At 45.3% G+C, this 19,037-nt stretch overlaps 1 protein-coding gene and 1 long non-coding RNA gene across 5 annotated transcripts in view; one reads left to right on the plus strand and one right to left on the minus strand.

The window, feature by feature from the left end:
• Positions 1-16,693, minus strand: part of LOC142818334 (uncharacterized) — a 44,609-nt gene extending 27,916 nt beyond the window's left edge. The window contains exons 1-2 of the long non-coding RNA XR_012895803.1: positions 16,574-16,693; positions 6,099-6,537 (exon numbers count right to left, since the gene is read on the minus strand). This is a non-coding gene — a long non-coding RNA (uncharacterized LOC142818334). The remainder of the gene's footprint in view (positions 1-6,098; positions 6,538-16,573) is intronic.
• Positions 1-17,887, plus strand: part of PSTPIP1 (proline-serine-threonine phosphatase interacting protein 1) — a 103,123-nt gene extending 85,236 nt beyond the window's left edge. For all 4 annotated transcript variants that reach the window (XM_075897378.1, XM_006126244.4, XM_075897379.1 and 1 more), the window contains 6 exons: positions 1,641-1,739; positions 3,446-3,542; positions 6,629-6,713; positions 7,772-7,842; positions 11,838-11,938; positions 16,122-17,887. In XM_075897378.1, the coding sequence (XP_075753493.1) occupies positions 1,641-1,739; positions 3,446-3,542; positions 6,629-6,713; positions 7,772-7,842; positions 11,838-11,938; positions 16,122-16,253 (585 nt within the window). In that variant the 3' untranslated portion in view covers positions 16,254-17,887. The remainder of the gene's footprint in view (positions 1-1,640; positions 1,740-3,445; positions 3,543-6,628; positions 6,714-7,771; positions 7,843-11,837; positions 11,939-16,121) is intronic.
• Positions 17,888-19,037: the final 1,150 nt, after the last annotated feature.

Here is a 19,037-nt window from a genome sequence, read left to right on the forward strand (position 1 = left end):
TCGTGCCACACGGGGAGGAGATGGGTATAGCCAGGATAGCTACGCCAGCAAAGCGTGAGTCGTACTGACAAGCCCAGAGAAGGGGCAGAAAGCCAAACACAATCTAATCAAGCACACTATGTGTGGTTATGGACAAAGACTGGAGAGGGGCCTTTTGGGCTGAGGGCTAGCTAAAAGAGGCTTGGAGCAAGGATATCATCTCCCGTTTGGTTCCACTTGTGTTCAGGGAAACAGGACTTTGTACATTATTTCTAAGTAAATGTGATTGCATCAAAGGGTCTCTAACACCATCATCGATTTCTTCTTCCCAATTGCCCTGAATATTTAGCTAGATGCTTGAGTCAAATGGGGTAACAATATCTTAACTTAGTGAAATGTTGTATTGGGCTCATTTCTGTTGGTGAAAGAGACAAACATCTAAGCTTACACAGAACTCCTCTTTACTCGTGAGAAAGCTACTCAGAGTGAAATTAGAGAGATCAGTAAAAACCTAACATCTTCCATTTGCAATTTGAGTGACTATTTTTGTGATCAGTTTGTGTGATTTATTTTTAAGATCATCTTCTGTAGTGCATCCTGACTGAGCATGGTTCAGAATGGTCTGCAGGCACACAAACATTGCACAGGGTTTGCTTCTAGGTGCTGTTGCGTTACACATCTCTCTTTATATATAAACAAATATTCCTACAGGATGACAGAGTGACATCATCACATCACTCTGTGTCTCCTCCCCTAGCCTCCATGGACTCAGAAGGGGAGGCGGCAGCCATGGATTGGGGTCCCCCTGATTCCTTCTCGGGGGGCACCCTGGGCTTCTCACTGGCCCTCTGCTCTCCTGCAGGAGGGTCAGGGGCAGTGGTGGCAGTCACCTCTGGCCCCACTTCTACCTCCATTCCCTGCTAAATTAGAGCACCAGTGCTGGCTGCCTGCGGGGAGAGGCAGAGGAGAAAGCCTCGAAGCGCCGCACCACAACCAGTTTGCAAGGAAGCGCGAGCGCTGCTGTGGGGAGGGCAGCAGCACGTACGCACTTCCCTGCAAGCTAGATCTGGTGCAGAGCTTCAGGGCTTTTGGTGGGGGTGAGGAAGCCAGTGCTGGTGCTCTAATCTTGAGGGAGGGGAGGCCACAGGGCTGCAACACCAGGCAGGTGAGGCAGGTAGCAGCCCCAGTGCTTGGCCTGAGGCAGACGGTGGCTTCCCCATTGGAGCAGTGGGGAAAGCCTCCATGCCTGGGAGCATGAAAAGAAGTAAGTCCCCCGCCATGCCCAGACCCTGCACTCTCAGCGCCTCACTCTCCCCTCCCCTGCCTCACCCCCAGCCCACTCCTGCCTCATTCCCCCGGCCAAACACCCTGTCCCCTGCCTTCTCCTGCACCCCACCCCCGGCCAGACACCCTGTCCAGTTGGAGCCCAGCACTCATCTGGCTGCAGCGTCCTGTCCTGGCCAGGCTATGTGGTCCAGCCCCCATCTGGCTGCAGAAAGGGCTGGTGGCAGCCCCCCTCCTGCTGCAGCACAGGTAGGAGGGAAGGCCATGATCCAGCTGCGGAAGACAGAGAGGGGATTGGCAAGCATAGCAAGCAGGGGGCACAGCTTCCTAGTAATAATACTTAGTATGAAGTTTGACATCTCTTCCTTTGGATTTAGGCCTTTCAGCTCCAGGAATGTGACCGTATCACCATCCTCCGGAACTCCCTTTGGGTTCACTGTAACCAGCTGTCCATGCAGTGTGTGAAGGATGATGAGGTACGAGCTTTTACCCAAGGAATCCCAATTCTCATGTATGGAGACACACGTGTCCTCTAAAGCCACCATACCAGCTGCCCCCGTCTTTACTCACCAAATGCCTCCAACAGTGGTGATGATGTCCATCTCACCACACTTAGGCAGGGCAAACCATGGCCAGGTTTGCCCTCCGCACTCAATTAAAAATGAATTTTGAGAATCAGGGTTTCTATAGCAAACCTGGTTCCGGTAACCTTCTGCTCCCTCTCCATACTATGGGGTAGAATCTCAAACCTCCAGGTCAGCTTTAAATAAGGATTTCTTATTATTATTCCTTTTTTACAGGAAAAAATTGATTATTTTGTGAGCATATCTCCTGGAATTTTTTCTACATTATACACTTTTCCTAAGAGGCTATGTCTAGACTGGCATGATTTTCCGGAAATGCTTTTAACGGAAAAGTTTTCCGTTAAAAGCATTTTCGGAAAAGAGCATCTAGATTGGCATGGACGCTTTTCCGCAAAAGCACTTTTTGCGGAAAAGCGTCCGTGGCCAATCTAGACGCGCTTTTCCGCAAAAAAGCCCCCATCACCATTTTCGCGATCAGGGCTTTTTTGCGGAAAAGAAATCTCTGCTGTCTACACTGGCCCTTTTGCGCAAAAGTCTTTCAGAAAAAGACATTTGCCCAAATGGGAGCAGAATAGTATTTCCACAAAAACCACTGATTTCTTACAGTAGGAAGTCAGTGCTTTTGCGGAAATTCAAGCGGCCAGTGTAGACAGCTGCAAGTTTTTCCGGAAAAGTGGCTGATTTTCCAGAAAAACTGGCCAGTCTAGTCATAGCCAGAGTGTATGTGTGTGGGAAAAATCCGTAATCTTTTTCCCCCCCCCATGCGGATGCACTCCTACAGAGGTTTGCACAGATGCAGAGCTCTTCTGACTTCAGTGGGGTGGGGGGAGGGACTGGTTCTCTGTACAGGGCCTGGGTCTCCTAGCACGGAGCCAAAAAAGTGTTCAGAGATGCCCTTGGCAATAATAGATTTAAAGGCCGGAAGAGACTGTGAGATCATCTAGTCTAACCCCTTTCTAACAGGCACGGTTACCTCTGTACTTAGTCAACACAAGTTACTGAGCTCAAGCCTTCCTTATAGAAAGGCCACCAGTCTTGATTTGGAGACTTCAGGAGATGGAGATTCCACCACTTCCTTTGGTGATTTGTTCTAAAATTCTGTATCTTCTTTCTAGTTTTAGTTTGTCTGGCTTTAACTTCCGGTCACTGGTTCTTGTGGTGCCTTTTTCCAGTGGATTCAAAGAACACTTCAGTACCAGCTTTTGAAGGTGTTAAAACTGGATTCCTCCAACAGGAGGGGAAGGGCTGAGGGCAGGCAGTCCTTAGTGCGGCCTGCAGAGCAAAGCTGGGCCCCTCCCTCTAGACCACAAAGCCACATGAGCGCCCAGCACGGTGCTCCAGCGCTGCCATGGTGGTGATTGGGAGCTCTGGGCCCCTTTGAAATACTGGGCCCCAAAGCAATTCCCCCTTGGGCTCCATGTTAGAGGCCTGCTCATACTCTAAGGTAAAAATAACAGGTAAAAAATGTGTTTACGTCCACAACGTGATTAAAGCAGACGGTGTCCTTTAAAGACAAAGAGAAATTCTAGTGGAAGATTCGGTTTTAAGAGCTCGTCACTAAATGCTGGAAGTTAAAATCATTCTATTTTGTTTTGTAGATGTATGAAGAGGTTCGGCTGAGTTTGGAGAACTGTAACGTAGAAGCAGACATAAATTACTTCATTCAGAATAAAACGACAGGAAAAGATCCACCAGGTAATTAACCTCAGCAGCTGTTTTGGCCTTGTTGCCAATTAGAATCCATATGACAGAAATGCTCCCTCTCCAACTGTAGCCTTGGAAAAAAACACATATCTGATCCTTATTTTCTCCACTCTGTCAAATGGGGATAATACGCATAGGCCTCAAGTAAAAGTAAGCAGCTTAAATAGCTGATGTTCGTAGAAGGTTTCAAACAGGTACGTTGCTAGATCTGACCATCAATCCAGTTGGGAAGGTTCTCTTAGTTGAAGGCATCCAGAACATAGAAACAGTGCGATAGCTCGGGGGGCTGACCACCAGCACCCAAGAGAGAGTCTTGCCACGGAGCTCAACTGAACTGATAGCAGTTGTAAAATGGAACAATTCTGCACTCTGACTTGTTCTTCAGCCTCTGGCTGGGAGAGCAACCACCCTGAAAGGGGTTCTAGGAATGTATTCGCAGCAGAAAGAGTTCTAGGCCACTTCATGTTTCATACACACAAAACACAAACAAACAGCTGTTTCCTTTGACATTCAGTGAAAATGTCAGGGAGGAGTGTGATTTTTTCACCAATATGCAGTTATATTGGTCCCCAGAGTAAATGCAGTTATAGCCATATAAAGTAGAGCTTCAGAGTCAGGAACACCCTTACTCTGCTCCCACATCGCCTCTTCCCCGTTATTCCCCCCAACACTGGGAGCTAGCAGGACTCTGGCACTGGCAGCAGAGGTCTGCCCCCTGCACTCACCAGCAGCACTGGTGGCTGAGGAAGCAGAGTGATGCTGCTGCAGCCCACTCCGCTCCCCCAGCTGGCAGCCATGTGGCTCCGCTTCCCTCTCGTGAGTGTGGTGGGGGGGCAGGCCCCCTTTCCTCCCAGTAACATGGCTGGGAGCACGGGCAGTGGAGCTGTGTTGCTCTGCATCCCCCTGGCCACTGCTGATGAACACAGAGAAGGCCCCTGCCAGTCCCCAGAGCCATTCAAAGACTTTGGCCTCCTTCCCTCTTCTGCCCAAAAAATGTGGGGTCGGGTCGCATGTCCCATCAGAAGGAGAAAACACTTCATTCTGGTGGGGGAGTGGCACTATTCGTGAAAGAAAATGTAGAAGCAAGTGAAGTAAAAATCTTAAATGAGCCAAAATATTCCATAGAATCTCAATGGGTAGTAATTCCATGCTCCAGTAATAAGAATATATCAGGAGGGATATATTATCGACCACCTGTTCAGGACAGTGATAGTGTGTGAAATGCTAAGGGAGATTAGAGAGGCTATCAAAATAAAAAACTAAATAATAGTGAGGGATTTCAATTATCCCTTCAGGGTACACATCACCTCAGGACAGGATGCAGAGATATAATTTCTTGATTCCTTAAATGACTGCTTCTTGGAGCAGCTGGTTCTGGAACCCACAAGGGGAGAGGCTATTCTTGATTTAGGCCTAAGTGGAGCGTAGGATCTGGACCAAGAGGTAAATATAACTGGACTGCTTGGAAATAGTCACCATAAAATTTAACATCCCTGTAATGGGAAAAACTCCTCAGCAACCCAACACTGTGGCATTTAATTTCAGAAAGTGGAACTACACAAAAATGAGGTGGTTAGTTATACAAAAATTAAAGGGTACAGTGACAAAAGTAAAATCTCTGCAAGCTGCATGGAAACTTTTCAAAGACACCAGAATAGTGGCCCAACATAAATGTATACCTCAAATTAAAAAACACAGTAAGAGAACCAAAAAGGTGCCACCGTTGCTTAACAACCAAGTAAAAGAAGCAGTGACAGATAAAAAGACATCTTTTTAAAAGCAGAAGGCAAATCCTAGTGAATGGATACTATCTCACATTTAAGCAAGGGCTTCTGTGCTTTTTCCTCTTTCCTCATCTTTTGAAAGAACTCCCTCCTCCCCATCCGCACACACCTTTTTCTGAAAGAGCTCTTTCTGAAAAAGGCTTCTTCCTCATCTAAAGAGGTTTACCAATGTTAGAAAAACCCCTCTGTTATTTCAGTTTTCTTTTGAAAAAATGTGATTGCAGTGTGGACCTAACTGGAGGTTTTTTCGGAAAAATGGCCGTTTTTCAAAAAAACTCTGCAGTGTAGACATACCCTCAGTATGAATGCTACTCTTTGCCCTCAGTTGTGGTGAGTTAGCTCTCAGCATAGATCATGGCAAGTTTCTAGCTTGCAAGCTGTAGTGTTTTAAAGTGTAGAAGACGGAGCCAACCAAATGCATTATGCTATCTAAGAGCACTCCAGGTAACCTCACCACAGAGACAAGGACTTCTCTATGAAAAAGAAACATTTTTTCTTCAAACTATTACTCTGAGGTGAGTTGTGGGAGTAAAGTCTTGTGAGGTAACAGTTTACTGGGGTGATACCTTCAATACAGTCCAGGGACACCCTAATTACTGACCACACCTTGAAATGTTCTTAGTTTGAGCCCTCACTAGGCCGATAGTGGATAGTGAGGAGGAATTAATACATATTTATGGGTTAACAGTAAATTTTCTCTCTCCCTCTTTGGAGATGAGAGAGGTAGGCTGATATTTATGTACAAATGAAAACCAGTACATACCTACATCGCAGGGCCAAGAAATTCCCCAGTTGTGGTCAGAATTGCTGAAGCTCTGCTCAGCATCAAAAATGCAGAAGAGCTGACTGAGTCCTCATCCCCAGTTAGTAGCTGAGTTTTGCAGGTTTGGTTCCTTAAGGTGCTATGGGATGACAAAGATGGCACAAATCCTATTATTGAGGCAGCTGCCTTTTTTATTAGAATTTGACCATAGCTATTGAAATGGTGCTGAATGTAGTGTGTGTGTGTCTATACTTACAGCCAAATGGTATTAAGCCTGAGCTCAGCAGTATCCATTACTGATATCTGTCGTTAGTGGTTTTCCTCGTGTAGATGAGCTCATGTGTCTGTGAGGGCTGCACCTGTGTCTTAAAGAGGAAGTTGGTTTCACTGCAGACTTCCACTGGCCACTCTTCCTCTAGAAGACTCTAAACACCGTGCTCTAGAAAAAACCAATTGCATTGCTGGTGCAGGGGGGAAATGGATACACTCTGCCTGTTTACACCTTTGTGTTTTACATTATCACATTGTAGTTCCAATAGGATATGAGAATTATTATGCAAAAGAATCTCCTAGATGTAGCAACAGTCCAACCCAGTCTTGTGGGATGATGAAAAGGTGAGTATCCAATTTTGATTGCTTGTAGAAATGCTTTTCTGTGTAGCAGGCTATATCTGGTTTGTCATCTGCATGTGTGTAATCAGGATTTTGAGAGTAATTGCGGCCTTGATTGTGGTGAATGACAGATGTGATATGCATTCATATCATATCTATAGACCAATAAATAAGTTGTAAAGGAGAACAAGATTCACATTGTTATTAGCAGGAAGGGAGAGGAAAGGACAAATTTAAAAGACACTCAGGTGTGGCACACAAATGTGCTTTTTGAGAAAGGGGACTCAGTTCTCATTTCTAGCAATACCTTTTGTGCTAAACCATAGTGCACTGCCAGGCAAAGGATTAGCAAATAGCTTTAAGCCTGGTGTGCTCTTAAAAGTTTCAGTGGTATAGTCTTGTTAATTAGGGACTGGCATTATATAGGAATATTTATACTGATGAAACTTCCAGTGTGGACCCAGTTGTATTGGAAGAAGAGTGCTTACACTAGTACAGTTTATGCTGGTTGTGGAAATATCCAGGAAGAAAAATATAGTTTGCTATATTTTAAAACTGATTGTTTTTTGACAAGTGTATCACGTTCTACAACATTTCAAAAACCAGCATGTTCTATTTTCAAATTAATTATCATAGGGAGGAAAGGGGGAGGGGAAAGGAAGAGACATCATCCCCCTTGCAGTTAACCAGTCAATAGATCCATCATGTTGTCATGCTGGAGCAGTTTAAACTTTCCTTCATGTGTCTTTGGATCTTGTCTTGTCCACAAGTCGAAACTAACACAATAATAAATGTATAATATAAGAATATGCTTTATTTTGTGTGCACTTTAGTGACTGGTAAACTTGAAATGATTTGCTAGCTTATCAGGCTTTGTTTTAAATGAAAATAATTGTGTCTGTTGCTCTCATGCAAAACAAAAATAAATTTCCAAGAGAAAACATTTGGCCAAAGGAGTTGGTTGCAAATGGGAAGAAGATTATACAGCAGGAGGCTAGAACTCAGGAAGTTTGAGGAATCTATCATGTATGTCCCAACACTGGCTTCTGTTGTTTCCACAGATTCTCTGGATTGTTGCATGGAAATAGCAAAAATTCCAGTGAAGTAGTCATTCCCACTGCCCCTCCAATTGGTAAGTTTTTACCCAACGTGTCTGGTCCTATTAATCATTTGTGTGCTTGCTGCATGGAGAGTAAACTATTAATATGATACTGTGTTAGCTATGAGACTATAATCTAGACACCACTACACAGCACAATCATGAGGCAAGCAATTATCCTCACCATGGAGACTAATATGAGCTGTACTGTTCCTAAACCCCCCTCTGGATGTGTGAGGTTTATATTCTGACTGAGATCCCCAGGTCCAGAAACAGTTTTTTCTCAGCTTAGGTAGAGCACAGGGAATCCTTCCAACCCTTCCATTGGCCCAGTCCAGTGTCCTCAAATGTTTTGTTGCATCAAATCCGATGTAATTGGTGTCACTCTCATTAGGGGGCACTAAAGCACAATATTTTAACAGCACAATAAACACTGTTTTGTAACATTTTTATTGGGTCAGTTTAAACAAACCAAGGAGATGTAAACTGTGATTTTCCCCTCATTAAAAAAATGCTGTTGGAACCAGTTTCCTTCATCACATCTGCCCCCCAGAAGTGGATGGAATACCATCTCTCCTAAATTCCTTCTTGACTCCCTCAGCTGTGGGAATTTTCAATGCAATCCATACTGGCTAGATATGCAAAGTCTGGGATTTTAAAAGTGTGTAGATGTTGCTCTGCTCAGAGTTGCAGTGCCTAGCTGATTTAAAAAGTGTTAGTCTGTAACTTTAAAAACGAGTAGTTCTGTGGCACCAAAGAGACTAACAAAAATATGTAGAGTTTCATAAACTTTCATGGGCAAACTGATTTAGGAGTCTCAGTCTCATTTTCAAGTGTGAAATAGGCATTTAGGAGACTTTCAGTGAGACTTAGGGTACATCTACACTGCAACACTATTTTGAAATAACTAGAGCTATTCTGAAATAACTTAGTCCGTGTCTACACAGCAGGCAGTTATTTCAAAATAGTGTCGAAACACTGTCAAGCTGGAGGACTTCTTACTCTGACTCCTGTAACCCTCATCATATGAGGCATAAGGGAAGTCGGAGGAAGAGTGCTCTATTTCGAAATAAGTGCTGTGTAGATGCTCCCTATTTCAAAATAAGATACGCAATTGACATAGCTCAATTTGCGTAGCTTATTTTGAGTTAAACCCTGTAGTGTAGACGCACCCTTAGTCTCCTTTAAGAGTGTAAGCCCAAGTGCCTTCCATTTCTAACAAATTCGGTGGTGTACTTGTGAGTGCAACTTGAATGGGAGCTGAAGGAATTTGGTGCCTCCCAGAACTGGATCCTACAAACATTTAATGCCTCCCCGATCTGTTCACAGCTGTTTGGGCATCTGCATTGCATTAATTTCTCCTTTATGCCAATTTAGATCATTCTTTTTATCCAGGCCACTATCGGATAATTATCATCATCATAATCAGTTATATGGTAGTAAAGGCTGACATCACAAAGGGAGGATTGTGACTTTATTGAAGGATCAGAGCAGGCTCATTGTAATGTGAGATTATACTTTTGGGACCAAACACTGTGCACAGATGGGCTTTGAGGGCTCCTGTGATAACCTCATATTCATGTTCATTGGCAGCATATGTCTCATTGAGTGAGCTGGCTGCAGTGGGAGTTTTGGCATGGACTTCTATGGGAGGAGTAGCATGCCCCTAAATGTAGAGAGTAAGCAAGGCACTCTAATGAAGTTTTCAAACATACCTTCTTTTTACAGTTTGCCCAGATGTGTCTGAGGTTCTTTGGGTGCATCTTCTCTCAAAGAAAACCATGAGTTCTTAGCACACATTAGGGAACACATGGTAATTAACACAAGGTAAATTCCTAGCTTAAGGCAATTTGTAGTTTTCAAAAGAGTTAGCAAGTTGAGGGTAGGTCTACACTACTGCAGTAAGTCCACCTAAGGTACAAGACACTGGCCATGTGATTAACTTAGCTCAACATACCATGGGGTCTATACCATACAGGGCTGATATGAGATACTTTCCCACTGATTTACCTTACTTTTCTCTTTAGAGATAGAGTACAGGGGTCAAATGGAGAGAGATCTACAGTCAGTTTGGCAGATTTTCACTAGATCAACTAAATCAGGGGTGGGAAGCCTTTTTAGGGTCGGGGGCCACTGACCCACAGAAAAATCAGTCGGGGACCGCACAGAAGTAAGAAACAAAAACAACAAAAACCCAACCCCACACCACCAACTGAGAAGGAGAAAGACACTCCCCACATTCCCCTTGTACACCAGAGCTTAGGGGGACCCAGGCTAGTAGATTTTGTGTGCTTCAGCTCCATGAGGGGATGCTGCGGAAGCTGGAGCATCAGCACTGGCTCCCCAATGCTGGAGGGAGAGCCCTGAACCTTGGGGGCCTGATGTAGGCAAGCTGAGGGCTACATCCAGCCCAGGGGCCTTAAGTTCCCCACCCCTGTGCTAAATCGGCCACCAGTGCATTGATCTAGTATAGATGTAGCCTAAGATAACAACTTGGGGCAGTCTAGGATTTACCTAGTTTTACTAACTCATGTGAAAATTACAGACTGCCTGATCTTCACTAGGCTTTTACTTCAGTTTAGTTCACTCAAGCTCAGAACGCATCTTTGTTCCTAATGAAGACCACATTTTCAGTGGTTTGTGCCTATTACAGTTATCTACCTGCATTCAGCTTCTTCACTTTCTACATTGTTCCTACAGTCATATGAAGACTCCAAGCCAAACTTCCCCCCTCATACCAGTCAAAGAATTCATATACCACTGCTTGGAATGGGAGTCAGGATTTACTGTGGGAAGGTTTACAGGGATCTTATCTTCTCAGCCCTCTGCAAGGGCTCTATTATCCCATGGATGAACCAGTAATTTACATGGGAAGTTCCCTCCTGCCTTAGCAAGAGGGCAGACTGGGCAGGTACAGTGCTGTGGAGGAATGTTGTAAAGTATGTCAGAAATAAGTTCCTTTTACCCAGCCAGGTGTAAAATACATTCAAATTCTGACACAGTGCAATTGCCTAAAATCATAGGCCGTGTCTACATGGGGCCACTTATTCCGGAAAATCAGCCGCTTTTCCGGAATAAGCAGCGAGCTGTCTACACTGGCCCTTGAATTTCCAGAAAAGCAACGACGCTCTACTATACAAAATCAGCTGCTATTTCGGAAAAGCTACGCTGCTCCCGCTCGGGCATAAGTCCTTATTCCAGAACACTGTTCCGGAAACGGGCCAGTGTAGACAGCCCAGTAGTCTTTTCCAGAAAAAAGCCCCGATCGCGAAAATGACGTTTGGGGCTCTTTTCCGGAAAAGCGCGTCTACATTGGCCACAGATGCTTTTCCGGAAAAAGGGCTTTTCTGGAAAAGCATCCTGCCTATGTAGACGCTCTTTTTCCGGAAATACTTATAACGAAAACTATTCTGTTTTAAGCATTTCCGGAAATTCATGCCAGTGTAGACACAGCCACAGTGTGTGTACTGTGAAATTTTTATCTTAACAACAACGTGCCCTTTGCCTGTGTTTAAAACACTGCATCTTTTTTTTGCCTTGATGTCCATTCATTACTATGAAGCCAGGGCATTGAGTTCAATGAGAGCAGAATTAGGTCAGTGCTAAATGCTTTTGAAAAAGTGGCTTGGTGGGGATTTTGGGCTGATGGCAAAACTTTCAATGACTACAGGGTTGCAGGCTCAGACTCTTCATGAATAATCCTTAGGCTGGATCTACACTTACAAATTATACTGGTATAGCTACTGTATACAGGGAGAGCTGTGGCGGATAAGGGTGTGATGTTTTACCAACATAGCTATGCTAGCGTAAGCACTAGTGTAGACACAGCTAGCAAACAGAATTATCTCCAAACGTGCCAGTGGCGGTTGTTATGCACAGCTTTACTGAGGGCCCATAGCAGCTTCTCTAGGCACATGCACATCGCATCACACAGCAACAAGAATAGACACCCTGGTGTTTGTGAACGCTTGCAAACGATTCCTTGCATTTATTATTAGCTGAACTCTTGGATCTCCCTGTTTTTCTAGATGAGAAAGTGGATGGAGTCTATGCATCCATTAATGTGGGTGAATCAGCACCGACTGCAGCATCACTGGACTACAGAGTGCTCTACGACTATACAGCCCAGGTAGGCAAGGGGTTAGAAAGTGAATTCATTGTAACGCATTAGGCTTAAGATAGCTCCTTTGACCCAAAGAGCTCATTCAGTCTCAACACGGCTTGGGGTTAGGTATTATCCTCATTTTATAGACAGGGAAATGGATGGAACAGAGAGTTACTTAGCCAAGGTCGCCTAACGTGTCTGTGGCAGCCAGCAGTTGTGACTCCCAAGGCTCCGTTCTGGCCACTAGGCCATACTGCCTCCAACATAACAGTGCAATGTACCAGCTCATTCAGTTGGCTGTACATTAATGCGTTTCATCAAGAACCATGCTAAACCATCCCAACCCCTGTCTCTGAAAGGGGATGTGAGAGACTCATTCAAAACAGAAGTTTTATACATTCTGACTGATGGTAACTAAATCACCTGCCTTTACAGGAAAATGTGTAAAAATTGTCCCCCACCCAAGTAAGAGAAGTTATTTAAGGCCCTGATCCAGCATCAGGATTTATGGGTATGTCTACACTACCCCCCTAGTTCGAACTAGGAGGGTAATGTAGGCATACCGCACTTGCAAATGAAGCCCGGGATTTGAATTTCCCAGGCTTCATTTGCATAAGCGGGGAGCCGCCATTTTTAAATCCCCGCTGGTTCGAACCCCATGCAGCGCGGCTACACGGGGCTCGAACTAGGTAGTTCGGACTAGGATTCCTATTCCGAACTACCGGTACTACCTAGTTCGAGCCCCGTGTAGCCGCGCTGCACGGGGTTCGAACCAGCGGGGATTTAAAAATGGCGGCTCCCCGCTTATGCAAATGAAGCCCGGGAAATTCAAATCCCGGGCTTCATTTGCAAGTGTGGTATGCCTACATTACCCCCCTAGTTCGAACTAGCAGGGTAATGTAGACATACCCTATGAGTACAAGCACCTATGCCAATGAACCAGCAGGGCTCTACAGAGGGACACACAAGTGGGGCTTGGTATAGGACTAGAATCCAGAACAGCTGAATGGCAGCTGAATGAAGGGCAGGGAATGAAGACGAATATTGTATCCTGTTGCAAAGGAGGTTTAAGGCAGAAGACTATCTGTACTCCAACTGGGACCTTGGCAGAAAGCAGGACTAATTCTCGTACTGGTTTTGCTGAAGAAGACAGTGGGATCAAAATGGTCAGGACCCTGTTTTACATCTCCCCCATAGCACAGCACCCTCAGATTGGGACAGTCTAGAGCAGGTCAGCAGGAAACAGCACTTTGTACAGCACCTGAGTTTCCTTTTGTGCTCTCCCATCCAAGTAATGACTCGTTCTGACCCTATTTCACTTGTGAAATTATATGAGCCCACAGCCCAGGGCAGTATGGCTGCAGCTCATGTTATTATAAAACCTTCCCTGGCTTTTATTCACCCTGAAAACAGGAGAGAGAATATTTGACAGGCTCTCTAAAAGTGTTCTCCATTGGACCCCATCCTCAGCTGGAGAATCCTAGCCCAATGTGTAGTCCATAGCAAAGATAGATTGAACAAAAGGATTTCAGCATAAGTCATATTGATTTCCTGTTCATATCAATTGCCAAATACAGCCTGTCTTCTACCTTTGCCTCAGTTTAGTTATGGTTGTGGGTGGGATTTGTAATATAAATAGTTGTATCCTTTTTTCGTTTAAATTACCCCTCCCAGAGGCACTTTTTAAATGGAGCTGAAATGCTACTATGAGACCTGGCTTTGTCATGCTGCTCCAGTTCCTGTGTGGTGGAAATACTATGAGCTTGTATTATTCTAGCTGCATTCAACAGATCCATGAAGAGGAAAAACACATGCATTAGTGAAAAAGCCACTGCGACAACACACACGCACTTCGACAGTCATGTGGAGTCAGATGGCACTGCCCTTCCCTGCATTTCTCCCCATGTTATTATCCTATGCCCTGTTGATTGTTTCTGACAAATGCCAGTCCTAGCACAGGCCCCGTGGGCAACTAGCAAGGAGCTTAGGTTGACATGCTCACTCAATCTGAAGATACTGCTGATGAGCAAGAACTAGGGTATGGTTATATTCCTGACTTCAGACCTAATTAAGTTAGATATGAATAAAGTCACAACACAGACTAGCTGACTTGCTAAAGCAAGAGTTTACTAACATCACATACCTTTGCATATATAGATTTGAGTGTGCTTTACAAAAGAGGTATACAACCTCCCCTCTTTAGAGATTAGACTGTCAAAGCATCCACACAGGCTTTAGTCATATGACTGCCCTTAATACCCCTACACATGAAACACAGCAGTATAGGAACAAGGAGTCCAGTGGCACTTTAAAGAGTAACACATTTATTAGGGTATTAGAGCATCAGCTTTTGTGAGCTCATGAAATCTTAAGCTCCAATACCGTAATAAATTCATTAGTCTTTAAAGTGCTACTGGACACTGTTTTGGTTTTACTGACACAGACCAAGGGCTTGTCTTCACTACACAGAAGATTGCTGCTGCCACAATCAATCTTTCGGAGTTCGATTTAGTGAGCCTGCTTAAGACTTGTTAAATCAAACTCGGAGGGTGCCCCTACTGGCATCCGGTACTCCTCCTTTAGCGAGGAGTAAGGGAAGCAGATGGGAGCATTTGCTCCCGTTGGCCTCCCACTATGGGGACACCACCAAACTCAGCTTAAGCTAAACCAACTCCAGCTATGTGGAAGACAGTTGCAGACTTTAAACCAGGCTAGTGTAGACCTGGCCTAACATGGCTGCCTCTCTGAAAGAAATATAGGAGTCATCCTACTGGCCACAACCATTTAGGCCACTCTTCTATCTCTGACCGTGGCCTGATGTTGCAAAGTATGGTGTAAGAAGCCTCACAGTAAACAGAGGTGGGCTATCATCCCAGTCCCTAATAGTAAGAGATTGGTTTACATGAGGTTTTACCTCCCTTCCAATACTCTTTTCCTTGGTGTGAAATATGAATACTTTTACTATCCATATAAATGGCCAAGCTCTCTTTGAATTTTGCTCATTCTTGGCTTATAGAAACATCCTCTGGCAAAGAGTTCCACAGTCGAACTATGGGCTGTTTGATGAACAATACTTCCTTTTATTAGTTTTGAATGGGCCACCTGTCAGCTCCATTGAAAGCCTTCTTGTTCTGTGTTACAAGACCCACGTTGAAAACATGATGCTTAGGAGACTTCGTAAGAGGGTTTGCATTAGTCAAATTCCACTTTGGAGTTAGTAGACTGTGGGACACATCCAGACAACGAGATACTTATGAACAGATCTTTTTTTACTCGTTGTTGTTTTATCTGGACCTTATCTATCCCTTGACCATGAAATTTGGATCCTGACCAATAATAATTGACTATTCCTGTTTTAACTGAAGTCAAACAAAGCAGGGTTCTCAGTGGGGTAGCCCTGTTAGTCTGTAATTTTAAAAACAAGTAGTCCTGTGGCACCTTACAGACTAACATACATATAGTATCATGAGCCAGAACTGGAAGAGGAAAGGCTCTAGCCCTGCCGTTTCCCTTGCAGCTCAGCCCCTGGCCCCTTGTCCCTATTTGGTGTTTTAGGGAGGGGCCATTTATGCCCCTCCCGCACATTGCCCCTGTGGGGGGAGTCACGGTTAGGGCAGGCTTACACGTCAAAGATACAGTTTTTTACGTGACACTGGCTGCATGACACTGGTGCTTTAGTGAAGATGCTGCTGTGCTGATGGGAGAGTCCTGTGACCACTTTCATGGCAAATTAAGCATTGCCCAGTAGCGTTGTTAATCCACCTATGTGAGCGGCATTAGCTAGATCAGTGGGAGAACTCTGCCATTAACATAGCACTGGGTGATATCTGCGTTGCTCTTTCATATCCGCATGTGACGTAATTATACCAATGTACGTTTATCGCGTAAAACTTGCCTTAGTCCCTTCTGGCAAAGGATGTCCCTAGGGTACAAGAGCTAATCTGCATGGGGAGTGAATGCACAATGGGTACTCTTCTGGTGCATGCTAGAGATCTTCAGGAGATGGGAAGAAATTTGAGAGCCCCAGTATGACCAGCTCAGTAAAAATGGAGCCATACGCTGTCCGATATTTCAGATTCATTATCACAGTGACAACGCTCTGCTTGAGGCCCATAAGAGCAAGGGAAAAACCCAGACAAGACACAGATGAGTCTGAGTACTCAGGCTAACCAAATTTCTACTCCCTCTGTTGGGTGTTTCCTTTTAGAACGACGATGAGCTGGATATCAGTGCGGGAGACATCGTAGCGGTCATTGCAGAAGGCGAGGATGGCTGGTGGACAGCAGAAAGGAATGGTCAACAAGGATTTGTGCCAGGGTCTTACCTTGAAAAGCTTTGATGAAAAGTTGCATCTGCTTTAAGACCTTAAAAATGCCTTCATCTCTAAAATGGCACACGGTCAGGCACAGCTCAGCAAGGGGAGCCCATAGCATTGTCTTCTAAGATTATTACTTGGGGCTAATAAATTGTCCGTGCCTTTTTCTTTAGGCCTTTCTTTCCACACTGGAGTTTTCCCAGAGAGACTGTGGTGATTTCCTTCTTACAAAAGCTTTTATCCCTTTGACTGTCCCTTAAATGTTGCATTGAACGCATTCCATCGCTGCCTCAAAGCTATGACAAGTACGGAAAAACACACCCCCCCCAACAAATATTACTTACAAAATGGACAATGAGAAATGTCCCTCGGTACTTCTGAATCACCTCCTGCTGGGATTTTGAGACACTTTTGTGGTAACAGTCATATTCTCTCTGATCTCTTCCTTTTTCTGCATGGGAAGAATAGACATCTTTGACAGCAATGTGGACTTTGGCGGGGGGTGTACATATACGGTGCTCAGGTGATGGTGCACATAGCAGGGTCTTAGCTATACAACATGAGACAGAACTTCATGCAGCTCCCCCACACTGCATGGGCATCCCAGGAGAAATAGGTAAGATTCCTCACCTATTTTATCATCAGACAGCAATGATGACAAATCCTAAAGACATTTAAAGAGCATTCAAAGGATTGTGCCATGCCCTGGGAGAAGAAAACATAAGCCCTCCATCCCACTCCACCACCAACCCCAAGTCCTCTACGGCCCTTGGCCCAACGGCAAAGAGATGAGGCTATAGCACGACCTTAATCTTTATTAGCCATTGGCTTACTTGATGGATTGTGTCAGACCCTCACTATGATTTGTCATGTTTAAAAATAAAGTAAGTCAAGGCTGTCACAGGAGCTGCATTATCCAAACTTGCCTGTTGCAAGCTCATCAGGAAGCTGCCAATCATTTGCTAGACTTCATGTAGTTGTCCTATGTTACCTGATTTAACCTCTGCCCATCCCATTTCCCAGACCACATGATTGTCTACTTACCTCTTTCCAATGCCCTTCCCCTACAGTGGTTCCCAACTTCTTTATACCGAGAACCAGCAAACTCATTCAAAAACTTTTGGTGGACCGGCAGGGAAACATTTGCATATTCATTGTGGCAATTAATTTATTTGCATAGTCATTGTAGTAATTAATTTTAAGCAGTCACGTGTTATTTTACATTGCATCTGTACACATACTATACATGTCATTGCGTGGATGGGAAGATCAAAATCACACATTATGAAACAGATGGCATGCTCTGCAGAATATTTCTGGTTTTCACTGTTTTTTGGAGAGAGGCAAAGGCAGGGGCAGATGACAGTTTTGCGGGGCCCTGGGCAGCGTAAGTCCGCGGGGCCCCCCCTTTGCCACGGGGCTTTTTGAAGCACGGGGCCCGGGGCGGCTACCCCTTTCGACCTGCCCTATATCCGCCCCTGGGCAAAGGGGTACAGCAGGCAGGGCAGGAGAGGGGGAGTTGTGGCAAAAAGGAAAAAGAAAGAGAAAAGAAAAGAGGGATCAGGCTGGGGAGAGGCTGGGCTGAAAGCAGCAAGGTACTGACTCTGGCTCGGAGAGATTCTCCAGCCTTGTCCCCTCACCCCACCCTGAGTAGTGGCGGTCCCTTCTCAATCCCCGCTGCCATGCCAGGGCGTCCTCGAGCCAACCCCCAGAACCCCGCATGGCTGGGTGGCCCTGTTCCATGCGACCTGTTCGTCACCGGAGCAGCCCCAACCCCACAGAGGAGCCCTGCTCTGCCATGTGGCCCAGCCAGCCCTGGAGCAGCCCCAGCCCCCTAGAGGAATCCCGCTCCACCACATGGCCCAGCCACCCCAAAGCAGCCCCGGCGGGTGGCCGCCCCAGGTGTAGCCGGCCCAGGCACCCCAGAGCAGCCCCACCCTCCGGAGCAACCACCCACCATGTGGCCCCACTGCCAGGTCGTGAGGCTGCCCCAGAGCTGGAATCAAGGCTGTGATGAGGCTACGCAGTAGGGACAGCCTCACCGGGGCCCAGCTCCAGCCTCAGCACACGACTGGGGGTGTGGCCTGGCAGAGCGCCACAGCCCGGCAGGCAGGGCTCACGGCCTGCCACCACTGCATGACAGTTTCCAGACCATTCCATTCCTAGCCTCTGCACCTCAGACCATTGCCATGGGCCTGACCTTTCCTCCCTCCCTGACACTCACACTTTGCAAAAGTCTTATAAGTAAAGCTAGTTATTTTGTACATCGGAGATCAATTTCTTCACTAGTTCCTAGTCTATCAGGTCTATTTCCTATTCAAAATCCACAATATTTACTCAGACCCCATAAGATCTTCCTGGAACATTTAGTACCACAACACAAACCTCCATTTGCTTGGGGGAACACTACTTCCTAGGGACCAAATCTAAAATTTCAGATTTTGAATCAAAATCAAGTCAAATTAAAGCATAAATAATCAACATAAACAAGTACATTTTTAAAGTGGGGAGGTATTGTGTGTGTGGAGTGAGGATTATGAAGCCAGAAAGAAATGTTGAGGGACTGGTCCAGCATCCTAGTCAACAGGCCTGTAGCATGTTAATGAACTAGTTGAGCCCAGGAAACCCACAGTAGATTTAATTTTATTTCTGTGCTGGGAAACAAAGGAGTGCAGGCTTTTTGGGGATCCTCATTTTGTAGATGATTTCAGTAAAAAAAAAAAAAAGTTTCCCTCAAGATCTTGTCTGATCTGCTAAGATATATAACACCAGGATTCAGTTAAGATCACACACCTCTGAGAACACAGG

Source organism: Pelodiscus sinensis, chromosome 14, assembly GCF_049634645.1.
Source record: "Pelodiscus sinensis isolate JC-2024 chromosome 14, ASM4963464v1, whole genome shotgun sequence".
Classification (NCBI taxonomy): Eukaryota; Metazoa; Chordata; order Testudines; family Trionychidae; genus Pelodiscus; species Pelodiscus sinensis.